This window comes from Protomyctophum parallelum (genome assembly GCF_964188405.1).
Source record: "Protomyctophum parallelum genome assembly, chromosome: 10".
Taxonomy (NCBI): Eukaryota; Metazoa; Chordata; class Actinopteri; order Myctophiformes; family Myctophidae; genus Protomyctophum; species Protomyctophum parallelum.
In genome coordinates, this window is record NC_139704.1 from 35,868,507 (window position 1) to 35,881,311 (window position 12,805).

At 44.2% G+C, this 12,805-nt stretch overlaps 1 protein-coding gene across 2 annotated transcripts; it reads left to right on the forward strand.

The window, feature by feature from the left end:
- The first annotated feature begins 516 nt into the window (after positions 1–516).
- On the forward strand, positions 517–12,324 carry slc3a1 (solute carrier family 3 member 1). Of its 2 annotated transcripts, XM_083774595.1 has the most exons (10): positions 517–995; positions 3,991–4,170; positions 4,865–5,010; positions 5,556–5,681; positions 6,042–6,161; positions 8,768–8,883; positions 9,572–9,773; positions 10,751–10,933; positions 11,447–11,572; positions 11,868–12,324. In XM_083774595.1, exons 1-10 carry the CDS (start codon positions 560–562, stop codon positions 12,306–12,308), a joined length of 2,076 nt encoding a protein of 691 aa, XP_083630721.1. In that variant the 5' UTR covers positions 517–559; the 3' UTR covers positions 12,309–12,324. The 2 variants fall into 2 exon arrangements, with proteins under 2 accessions (XP_083630721.1, XP_083630722.1); XM_083774596.1 differs by lacking the exon at positions 10,751–10,933.
- Positions 12,325–12,805: the final 481 nt, after the last annotated feature.

Sequence of the window (12,805 nt, forward strand, 5' to 3'; positions counted from 1 at the left end):
ATAAAACCTTGGTGTAGGCCTACTCAACATGCCTGGGTTGAGGGTTCACATTCTGCCTGGCAAGTGGACTGACTATCAGTGACCTAGAACAATTTCCTCCCCCAGAATCCATCTGTTTTTATCGATTTTATTATGCCCCACATTTATGAGCCTTCACAGCCCACTAGGTTTTCTGTTTGGCAGCTCAGAAGGGGGGGGGGGGGTGCTGAATGTTCATCAAGCTGTCATGTTTTCACTATGAATAGAATATATATATTTTATATAAAAACGTAGGCTACTCCAGCTATAGCACAACCAGATTAATCTCTAACCATGTTCCTTTACAACTCCAGTTTCCCCACATTCCTCAGTTGCACTGTGTGTGTGTGAGAGCGCGAGAGAGAGAGGGAGCTGGGAGGGATTGGTGAGAGAGTTGCACTGTGACCCTGTGAGTTACCTGACTGCCTTCCTCATTCTCAGTAGGCTATTCAAGTTACCGCAGCGCAGAGGGACCACACATTCGAATCGACACGCTTTTATTCCTAGTTTATTTTCTGTTTTGACTATTAGTTAATTGGTCATGAGTCTCCCAATGGGACCAAATGGCACCAGCAACAGTGTGGAGCTGGAAGAGTGCATCCAAAACCCTGGCTTTCGGGAGGATGGGAGCGCCTCAGTGACGGAGATACCCACCACCACTGGCGGAGACAAACGGGACAGTAACTCTGCCGGCGTTGGCGTTTCTTCAGACAATGCGGAGTACACACAGGCCAAGCCGTACGCAGGAATGCCCAAGGAGGTGTTGCTGCTGTACTCCAATCAGGCCCGGTATCGGGTGCCCCGACAGATCCTATTCTGGCTGACGATCATCTGCACTGTTGTTCTAGTGGCGCTGACGATAACCGTGATCGCCTTGTCTCCTCGGTGTCTGAGCTGGTGGCAGGCCTCCCCGATCTACCAGGTCTACCCCCGGTCCTTCAAGGACTCTGATGGCGATGGGATCGGAGACCTTCAAGGTAAGAACTAACAAGTTGAGATGAAGTTTGATTGAAGTATTTGGAGTCCGAGTTTGTAGTGTTGATTTTACTCATTAACTCACGTTTGAGTTAAACACACATGATATCTAGTTTTTAGCCGGTGATTTATTTTATTTAAAAGTTTTAGATTTTTCAGGTTTTCACTCTAAAAAAAAGTGTTGTATCCTGCCCTTTTCCCCCCTCATTTGTTCGGCCCCTGTGTTTATTGTCAGGATTTGTCAGGACTGAAGCCGAGTTGGCTTTGTCCGGCTTAAAGGTTTGGTGACATGGAGAAAAAAATTACGTTTTTGTAATTTTTTAGGTCTTCTGATAGCTAAAAAAAAAACCCTGAACTTTGAACATTCAGTAGATTTTCTGTGGTCTGGGGTTTTCTGTCGGGGGCACTCGCTGATCAGCCAGCTGTGTCGGGGCCCACTGACATCTAGTTGGGGTATTACGACAGGAGCCAACCAATCATATCAACGCTTGAGGGGTACTATACCCGGAAGACTTCATCGTTCTTCTATGGCTTCAAAACGCCACTGAGCTATATATGCTATTTTCACTGCAGCTCAAAAGGCTTCAGAACACACAGAGAAAACCCCAGACAGAAAACCCACAGACTGTTCAAAGTTCAGGTTGTTTGGGTGTAATTGAGGTCATGAAATCTAAAAGAAAAAGGGAAAATAAAAATAAATTAAAATGATTGTCATGAAACCTTTAAATAAATAGGCTATAGGCCTACTTTATGAAAAATGAATGGAAAATTATCTTCCGGGCCGCTTGTCGGGGCGGGACTGCGGCGTTCTTCTATAGGTTATGCTATTAAACATACTACAAATGTAGGAAAATCTAAGTTCTGGAAGGCATCATTTTCAAGATGGTGCCCGTGGTGGCTGCTTAGGGAGCCATCTTGAAAATGATGCCTTTCCAGAAGTAAGATTTCCATAATTTTCTAGTATGATATTTAGCATACCCAATAGTAACATAATCCATTGAAAAGTATTTTCTACCAATAAATAAATCAGGGGGTTTCAATAATATTGGATTCATTGCAAACAGACCACTAGGGGGCGAGCCCAACTCATTTGCGATGGTTTTTGAAAACCTTATAACCCATATCTAACACCATGCTAAAAGTCAAAAACTTGTCACCACGTGCGTAATTGTTATGATATTTTACATATTAAATGCCAGTTTATGGGTATAAGCTCCCGCAGCCATCGTGGACGCCATCTTGAAAATTAGATTAGATTTTCTATCTAATATTGGATTAATTGCAAACAGACCAATAGGGGGCAAGCCCAACTCGTTTGTGATGGTTTTTGGGGGGAAAAGTACACAATCTCTATGATTTTGGCCGAATTTCCAGCTATTGTGCTGTTTTAGTTTATGTGTGGCTTTCGCCTTTATTTTATATTTTTTCATAGAGGGACAGACAGGCTGATGAGAAAATGGGGAGAGAGATGGGGGGAAGACATGCAGTCGGGATCGGGAGTCGAACCCACGGCACACTGCCAGACTTGGGCTACCGGGCCGGCCAAGGTGCCTGCACCGCTGAGTCACGAACCAGGCCATATTGTGCTGAGAGAGAGAGAGAGAGGGGGAGGGGGGGGGGGGGGGGGGAGGGAGGAGTTGCACCACTCAGTTCACACGGATGTGTTTTTTTATTCAGACATGGATCTCCCTGGGTCTGAAAAAAAGGACGTTCGGTCATTGTTGTGAATGTTGTATTACAAGTTAACACAACCCCCCCCCCCCCAACTCTCACTGTTTGCTGTTATGAGAATGACAAGCTTGACTGATGGTTCATAGGTTGACACTAAACGTTTTTATGGCTCTGGTTTTATACTGTTTTATAGGATGGCAGATGGCTACAGTGTGATTAAATTGTTCAAGCCAAGTTCCACAGGCGTTTCATATAGTTCATTATAAGATTCAGTCTTACTTAGTACTACTAAGTAAGACTGAATTACTTAAGATTGTAAATAGACTATAAAGTAAAAGTACTACTAAGTTAGTAGTACTTTATAGTCTATTTACAAAGTAGCCTAAATAGGACTCAACTTGAGATACAGTGTACTTGATATGTATTTTGTACTGCCTGTACTGTACCTGTAGCATACTTTATAGATGGGCTACGAGAGACATCTCAGCGCCAGCAAGGTCAGCCTTGTTGCATTAGTCACGGTACTTTGTATTGTCGCCACAGTATCATATCTTATTATCACGTCATTATGATCCAGCACTATATATGTTCCTATTTGTGTAATAAACTTTGTGAACCTTTAGCGTGATACTGTCTCGTGTCGCGTTATTGTTCTCCCGGGCCCGCCGCCGCAGTCGCCGTACCAAAAGAATAATTCAACCGGATTATCACACACCACCCCAGCCCGCACACACTACCAGTCTGTCAGAACCAGACGAGGTTCCAATTAGAAACTACAACAGGTGTCATTATGCAGAGCTGTAGTAAATCTTGAGAAAAGAAACGGACACATACCTTGAATAATACCCCTGCCCTGGGGGAAAAAAAAACAAACATGGTATCTATATTTTTCCATGAACACACTATTTCTATTTCTTTTAATGGTTTGTGTTTCTAATCTATAGTGTTCTAGCAGGGAAGGAATTCCCTCGTGTTCGATGATGCAGCCTTTGGGAAATAACACACTCGGCAATGCAAAACCAAAAAGCATAAAGAGCTGGACTGATTCATGGTTTTATGGCAACTTTACACTTTGTTCACTTTCATAGAGTGGCTTCAGGGGTAATAAACCAGCAACAACAGCAGGCCAGGGACAGCAGAATTATGAGCATGTTTACTTCCAGCTATTATCTAGACCATGAAAATTAAATGCAGGACTTGTTTCTAATGGTGTTACTGATTGTTGCAACACCTTATAGCCCTACATCAATATTCATGGTGTTCTATCCATGGCCCATGTTCTATCAGTTCTCTCATTAATGCTGTATAGTTTTGTTTAATATACAGGTATTAAGTTGAAGCTCGACCACTTTGAGTACCTCAACATCAAGTCAGTTTGGATCAGCCCCATCTACAAGTCTCCCATGAAGGACTTTGGCTATGACGTGGAGGACTTCAGGGACATCGACCCTCTCTTTGGAACAATGCAGGACTTTGAGGAGCTCCTTGCTGAAATTCACAACAAAGGTATACATCTTTGGAGTGGTTTTGGGATGGTAATTTTGGGGCACAACCACACATTATTATTGCACCTTACATTATTATTACACCTACACAAAAAGTAAGGAATCTTTGTTTGTTTGTTTGTTTATTTATTTACTATATCAATACTTTTTGTGCATACATTTCCCAGAAGCAAATTATATTCCCTAAATATACTTTAAACCACTTTAAACCTGGTGTTCCTATTTTGGGCATTATTCCTATATTACTATTCCCTATACTATTTAGCAGATCTACGGATTGCATTGCATTGTGAGCTTGTAGATTGTAGATCTATACGTAGACAGGCTCTTTAACCCATTTTGGGCGGGAACCCCTTTTGGTGTTAGCATCATGTTATGCTTTAGCTATTGAAAAATAGCAGATCTACAAGCTCGTAGCGCGCCACCGAGTGGCGCGCTACGAGCTTGTAGATCTGCAATTTTTGAAAAATCGAAGAACACTATTACTGACAGAAACCTTTTCAGAAAACTGTCATTTTCAAACAGACATTTTTAGAATCTGATCTCAGGTCAAAACAGGGCTTATTTGGTTCATTCCTAATGTATTTTGTAAATTTTGATCCAGCACCACCACCATTTATCTTTTGGGTCTCGAGCAAAAAATAAATTGGGCCGGAACCAATGATCTATCCTATATACTGTAACCTCACACTCAGGCTTGAAACTGATCATGGACTTCATCCCCAACCACACCAGTGACAGACACCACTGGTTCAACCAGAGCCGGGCCGGGATCGAACCCTACAAGGACTACTATGTCTGGGCCGACTGCAACGATGCCGACCACAAGCCTAACAACTGGGTTGGTATATCATATATATATTGTGGCTGGGGGGTACTATATGGGAGGGGGGGGGGGGGGGGGGGGGGGCTGGCTATTCAGAGCGAGGGCTTATGAATTTAGGTTTACATAGAAGTCAGTCAATTGGATTTGTTAGGAGGGGGGGGGGCTAAGCCTCCACCAGAGGAGGAGCCTCCCCTACCCCCCCTGGAGCCGTCCCTGGCACTGTTTCTCTGTCTGCATCACGTACTGTAGGACCAATATGGTCCATATGGACATAAAAGGCAACAAAGTCTTATATGCACACCTGTATGCTCTGAGGCGGGTGCGTAGGCAGGGCTCAATGTATTTCAGAAAAATGCACATAAAGTGCACAAAGACCCGCACACCGTCTGCACTTGCAATACGAACTTTATTGGCAACGTTTCGGTCAAAGACCTTCTTCAGGCATCTGTTGGTTGGACGACACACTCCATATTTGGCCATAGCTGCATTGGAAAATCTGTTATGTAAGTTCTTTCAACTCACACCCCACATTATAACGTCCTCTCTCCTTCTCCCCACAGGTTAGTGTGTTTGGGAACTCTTCATGGACCTATGATGAAGGTAGAGGACAGTGCTACCTGCACCAGTTCCTCAAAGAGCAACCAGACCTCAACCTCAGAAACCCACATGTCCGCAAAGAGATGATTGTACGTTTGCACGCGCGCGCGCATGCACCCACGCACACGCACACACACAGGTGTGATTTTTCACTATCTGTTGTCTGTCTTGCAGCCACACTTATACTCCATTCTGGTATCTCTCTCATGTTGTTTGTGTGCGCGTGCATGCATGTGTTACATAACCTTAACTGTTCTCTTAACCTTAATTGGAGACACTTATTCTATCCCCAATTAGACATGCTCTTCCCTTTCAACTTGTTTGATAACCAAACATTTTAATCAGTCAAGGATCTACACAATTATGTTCTTTGTCACACAGGCTTTCATGGGTCCTGAAAAGAAATATTTCAGCATTCTTGTGTGTGTATTCTGAATCTGTTTTCTCAGGACGTCATTAAATTCTGGATGGAAAAAGGTGTGGATGGCTTCCGCATGGATGCGGTCAAACACCTCCTGGAGGCCAAACACCTGAGGGATGAGCCGCTGGTCAACCCAAACCAAACAGCAGTGAGTCGAACCTCTCATTTCACCTCATAATTAATGACTGATACTATTTACTTTTTTCAGGCTTTTCCCTTTTGCTTGATAGAATGTTTTGCAACTATGTGGTCGAGGGCTCTGGTCAAATACCTTTCTAACCGATGGATGCTGTACATAAAATTTACTTTTTCTTTTTTTTTTTGGCTTTCGCCTTTTTTTTATTATGGAGGGACAGACAGTAGGCTGACAGGAAAATGGGAGAGAGATGGGGGGGGGGGACACGAAGTAAGTGCCGTCGGGATCGGGAGTCGAACCCGCGGCCAGACTGGATTGCCAGCCAAGGTGCTTGGACCGCTGAGCCATGGCCCAGGCCTCACATTTACTTTTCTAACCAACAGACGCTGTACATCAAATTTAACCCACAGTGATAGTGATTTCTACTGCTGTGTTTCTTCTGCCTAATGGGTGTGTAAAAGATTACTGAAACACACACACACACACACACACACACACACACACACACACACACACACACACACACACACACAAAGTTGGCGTGGACTTTTGTGGGTACACCTTGTCCATGCCCGCTATTACAGATGACAGCGAGCTGGTTGGCTGCCACTTTGTCTCACCACCCCCGGTGAAAGTGGCCAGGTTGAAAATTTCAAAACATTGCCGGACTACTTTTGCTGTCTCTGCCTCCTGCCTCAATAGGCAGCGATTGCTCCTCTCCATAACTTAAACCTCGCTGTGTTAAACCTATATGTACCGCTGCTGGAGTCTGACCAATTCAAGACATGTAATTGCCTGTGTTTTGGACCTGCCAGCGTGCATCATTCTACAATGTGATATATACTCCTCAACTGTGAACAGGCAAATGGCTGAGGTGCTGTGTTTAGCCTCATACAACTAATACTTTTAGAAAAGGCAGTTGCGAATTTCGATACAGAACAAGTTTAACTAGAAAAAGTGCCCTTCCGGGCACAGGTCTCCACCAGGTTATCCACAGATCCGTGCAGTTAGAGGTAAAAACACTTTTCGGCCAGTTATAGCGCCACCTTGAGGCTGAGTTGAAATTGTTCATGTGGCATTTTGTCCTCGGCCTAGTGGGAATGTGGGTGCACAATTTCACGGATTTCACGCGATGTGTTCATGATTTGCAGCATTTTGTTTGAAACTGAGCACTCCTGTGAACTTTGGAAGCCAATCTTAACCAATCAGGATGGAGTCTGATAAATGTGAAAGACCCGTTTCGTTGAATGGCTCTAGAGAGACTGTGTACCAATTTGCGTGATGTTTGGACAAAATCTGTAGGTGTACTGTGCAAAAACTTGTTTTGCACAAAGCGGCCTCCTGGTGGCGCTATAACAGGCCGTTCTGGAAATTTTGGGGCAGAGGTTCATGGTTGGCATCCAGGGAGTGTGTGTGCAAAATATGGCATCGACCGGGTTAACGGTGGCCGAGATTAGCTGTTCACGGACACACGGACACACACACGGACACACGGACACACGGACGGACACGCGGACGGACGGAGTGCAAAACATACTCTCCCCACATGCCTTCGGCCTGGTGGAGACAAAAAGTCCAGTAGTCTCCGGTCTTATGGATGTTGTTTTTTGACTGGTACAGTAGGCTCCAAAGAGCTATTTGGAAGTTGTACCTTCTACATAGCAGGTAGAAAAATACGTTGTTAATGGCTGGGGATAGTTTTACTGCCCTCCTTGAAAACACCCTGTTCATGCTGCTCACAGCGCTGCTCTGTGCAGAACTGAACTCCTCGAAAGAGTTCCTGTACCATAGAGAGTCTGCAGTTATTTCTCACAGTGAGGAGATTAGTAGAGGCATATTTCAGTGGATTAACAAGTCAGTGGGATTTAATGACCGCTGCAGAATTACACTCTGAGACGGAGTGGCCAGTCAGTCTGGTTGCTGTCAACTGAATGATTTACCCAGTCCTTATCTGTATCGTTCCCTCGCAGCCTTTAACCTGGTTTGTAGTTCTTCCTTTGTTATACTGTCTATTGTCCTTGACCTCTGAATGGCTCTGACAATTATGTCAGGGACTGATAGAAGTCTTTAATGTATTCATACATGCTGTATTATATTGACAGCTATTCCATTACATTGCTGATCATATTTGCACATGATTTGACATTTTAGCATATAGTACATTTCACACTTATATTAAACTATTGTAACTGTTCGGAATCCCACTGTGTATAACATTCTTGTTCAATGTCTGTCTTTAGGTGTGCGCGCACTCATTTTGTTTTGTTTTTTAAAACTGCAGTTTGCAGCAGCATAATTTCAGACAGAAACAGCGTTACTGATTAGATTTTTTTTTTTCTTCTCAGTAGTAGCCACATACACTATCCATTCAATTACATTCATAAAACATTAGATATGAACTTCTGCCATGAGTTAATCCGCATTATTTCACTGTGACAAATGGTTAGTTACTTTTCTTAACTAGAATCCTGGTGGCAGCATTGTTTAAACCACAACTCTGTGGAGCCTGGGACCTCTTATCTTGGCTACACCTCCAATTACCTACTGTAACTAGCTGTCACGTGCAACTATAACCAGCGTACCTGAATCATGTTATATTCCTTACTGACTCTCTAAAGGATACGTGGTGGAATCTCCACCATGACTACACCACCAGCCAGCTGGGTCTACATGACTTGCTGAGGGAGTGGAGGGCAGAAATGGACATCTACAGCCGGGAGCCTGGCAGACACAGGTATAGAGGAGTCAGTCTTATGTGTAACTAAGTACGGTATAAGAATACAATTGTTCAATTACGCTCAGGTGGTGCCAGGGTAAAGTTCCTGTCCACCACTCAGTGGATACTGGAGAGTAGGGATTTTAATTCTCCGCAGTGACTCCGGCTTGGATGAGCTGAGCATCCATGCAAAAATATTGTGGGATTGAAGCTGGGTGGAGAGAGCAATCTTTTCAATTCACCAGCAACTCCTGTGGGATCGGTAGAGTATCTCCACACACGCTATGTTCTCCTGGAGGGGATATTTCACATCTGCATACCGGGTATTTTTGGATTCATGCTGCATTCACATGGTCTCCGGCAAACGGCACCACCTGTTGGACGGCACGGCGCGGTAAAAAAAGAAAAGAAAGGCTGACGTTACGTCAAGACGGCAAAATGAAAACACGTGTTCAAAAGGAAAAGGCACTTCCGCTGTGTTGGGTAATGTTCAACTAAAATAATTAGTCATTGTCGATGTCGTCCTTCATTGTGCTGCTTGTGTGCTGGTGCTGTTTATTTTCATCTTTTCTGCTGAGATTTGTCCCGTGAAATGGAGCTACAACAAAACTAAACTTTACACTTAACTTCGACCTAACAGAATGCGTTTGGCTTATGTTTAATAATATCACTGTGCCCTGTGTGCATTGTCTTTCCCCTATACCAGGTTCATGGTGACCGAGTCATATGATTACCAGGAGGTTGAGAAGACCATGATGTATTACGGCACGCCACAGGTTAAAGAGAGCGACTTCCCTTTTAACTTCTACTTGATGGACCTTCCCCAGAACACCAGTGGATGGTGGGCTAAGCGTCTGGTCCAACTCTGGATGGACAACATGCCTACAGGACAGTGGCCCAACTGGGTGGTAAGTAGGTCTCTGGATGGACAACATGCCTACAGGACAGTGGCCCAACTGGGTGGTAAGTAGGTCTCTGGATGGACAACATGCCTACAGGACAGTGGCCCAACTGGGTGGTAAGTAGGTCTCTGGATGGACAACATGCCTACAGGACAGTGGCCCAACTGGGTGGTAAGTAGGTCTCTGGATGGACAACATGCCTACAGGACAGTGGCCCAACTGGGTGGTAAGTAGGTCTCTGGATGGACAACATGCCTACAGGACAGTGGCCCAACTGGGTGGTAAGTAGGGGGCGGATTCAGGGTTATTATAGTTACTAAAACTAACAAAATAATAATAATAATTCCCAATAAGAATTGGGAAATGATTTTAGTTGACTGAAATAAAAACATGGCATATATTTCCAAAACGAACTCAATCTAACAAAAATAAGAGAGAATGTCCTTAGTTTTAGTATGTCATTAAACATATGAAATTATATTTTTTTAGTATAAATTTGCCAATTACTCTTTTTTTTCTGACAAAAAAACCCGAAATAAAAACTAAACAAACACTATGCCTTTAAAAAAATTAAAATAATGAACTATCAAACATGCTTCAAAAATAATTAAAACCAAACTGAAATTTAAAATAAAACTTCTAAATTAAATCAAAATGAAAACTAATGAAACATGGTACTATAGACTATACAGAGGGTATGAAAACTAATGCAAAATGCTACTATAGAGGGTATCAAATCAAATCAAACTATTTGTATAGCACATTTCTAACGACCGAGGTCGAACCAAAGTGCTTCACATTACAGAGCAATAACAGAGGCAGAGGCAGAAAAAGAAGAAGAGAATAAAATATAGCTAAAAGCAAAGAGGAAGGAAAATACCTCTCACCCAAACAAACTCATCTCAATCTGTTGTCGATCCGCTCTTTGGCTTTCATGTTTTCCTCACTTTCAATCTCACTCTTCTTCCTGTCATCATGGCCAGGTAGGCAACCATGACATGCCTCGCATAGCCACCAGCGCAGGTCAGAATCACACCCGCGTCATCAACATGCTGCTGTTGACCCTGCCCGGCACGCCCACTACCTACTACGGCGAGGAGATAGGCATGGAGAACATTGAGGTTTCGGAGAGCCAAATCCAGGACCCAGCAGGGAAATTCAATGCGGTCAGCACGCACACACACACACACACACACACACAGTTTCTCAACCTGCGGGTCAGGAGCCAAGGTCATAGACAAATGTAATTTTTTTGGTTTGGGTCTTGTGGTGGATTATTCAGAAATTTCTTTAAGAAATAATCAAGGTAGAGAGTGGACTGAAACAATGTCCCTTTTATTACAAGGATTGGTCTGTACCGAGCCCAGGGAGACTGCACGTATGCAAGCCTCCAGAGCCCTTTACATTTATCTCTCTTATACACAATGACAGAGCAGAGAATACATTGGAGGTGTGGTCAGTGGACATGGTCAAACATGGGTCTTATGTAAGAATAGGTCATCTGACAGACAACCAACAGGTGAAAGCCTTGCTTCCTAATGTTTCCAAGGCAGTGTAGTATTCTTCATCCTCAAAATCCTATTACAGTCTGACCAGACTCATATATTTCAAGATACGTCTTATGAGAACAGTATACAGCAGCAATACAGAATACAGTACATTTCAATCACGTCTTGCAGAGTGCCAGTCGGGACCCCCAGCGTTCTCCCATGCAGTGGACTAATGAAACAACTGCCGGCTTTAACGACCAGAACAACAACACTTGGCTACATGTCCACCCCAACCACGCTACCATCAATGTGAAGGTAGGTACAAACAGTGAAGCACCACAGCCTTTTCCCCAGGCCATTTTTGTTCATTCGATCATCAAAATTAGACAATTAGAGGTCCTACGGATGCCAAAAATCCAAACTAGAAAAAAAAAACAGTAAGACCACGCACGTGGACCCCCTACACCTGCATACAAGATACCTCAAAATCTAATTGGTGGATTGCCGTGGAAAAGGAGGTTGACCCGATGGCCTTTCAGGACCAACCCCAGGCCAAATGTGAACGATTCAACAATTGAAGGCTTCCTTGCTCTTGTCTTCCCCGCAACAGGCCCAGATGGGGGTTTCCGGCGGGAGTTCTGTCCTGCAGCAGTACCGCTACCTGAGCACCCTGCGTCAGGCGGACATGTCCCTCCACCGCGGCTGGTTCTGCCACGTGCACGCCGACGCCAACGTCTTCTCCTACCTCCGAGAGCTGGACGGATATCGCCGGGCGTTCGTCATCGTCCTCAACTTCGGCGGCTCCGCCGCCACCACCGATCTCTCCGAGTTCCGCGAGTTACCGGACCAGTTGGAAATCAGGATGAGCACGGAGCGGGCCAGGGCCGTCGGGGAGGTGATGGCGAAGTCCGCCATCAGGACGGAGGCGGGGGAAGGTTTATTGATGGAGTTTTCCAGCGACACTCGCTTCAATCCCAGCCGGTCCACAGAGTGCTACATATCGGAGAAGGCCTGCTACCTGGGGGCCTTGGACATACTTTATAATTGCTAACAAGACTGTCCATGGGTAACTAACGACTGCATACAGTAGGCTAAAATAGGATTTTCACCAATGTTTTCACCTTATATGATTTATTACATGTTTTCAGGGGCTGAATTAAAACATCTTTAGTGGCCCAGGCCGTAGCGTAACGGTCTGGGCACCGGACTGGTAATCCAGTCGCAGTGTGCCGCGGGTTCGACTCCCGGACCCGACACGGCCTTTACTGCATGTCATCCCCCCATCTCTCTCCCGTTTCCTGTCAGCCTACTGTCTGTCCCTTCAAAAATCAATAAAAGGCGTAAGCCGCAAAAAAATATCTTAAAAAAAAAAAAAAAAACATCTTTAGTGAATCTGTCGACCATGTCTTCAAAAGCCCTCGCATAACAAAGCTCAACTGTTTGATTGAGAAGTTTATTAAAACTGTAAAAAGAAATATATCGTTCCGCATGGTTGTTCTAAGGTCTCTTGTCAATATCGCCATACAAAATATTGAATATTTACAGAAT

What these genes read in the sequence shown, in the direction of transcription:
- slc3a1 (XM_083774595.1), top strand. Translation starts at nt 560, where the DNA reads ATGAGTCTCCCAATGGGACCAAATGGCACCAGCAACAGTGTGGAGCTG. An exon ending in ACCACAAGCCTAACAACTGG is followed by an intron (nt 5,011 to 5,555) that starts GTTGGTATATCA and finishes TTCTCCCCACAG; the next exon opens with GTTAGTGTGTTTGGGAACTC. An exon ending in CAGCAGGGAAATTCAATGCG is followed by an intron (nt 10,934 to 11,446) that starts GTCAGCACGCAC and finishes CACGTCTTGCAG; the next exon opens with AGTGCCAGTCGGGACCCCCA.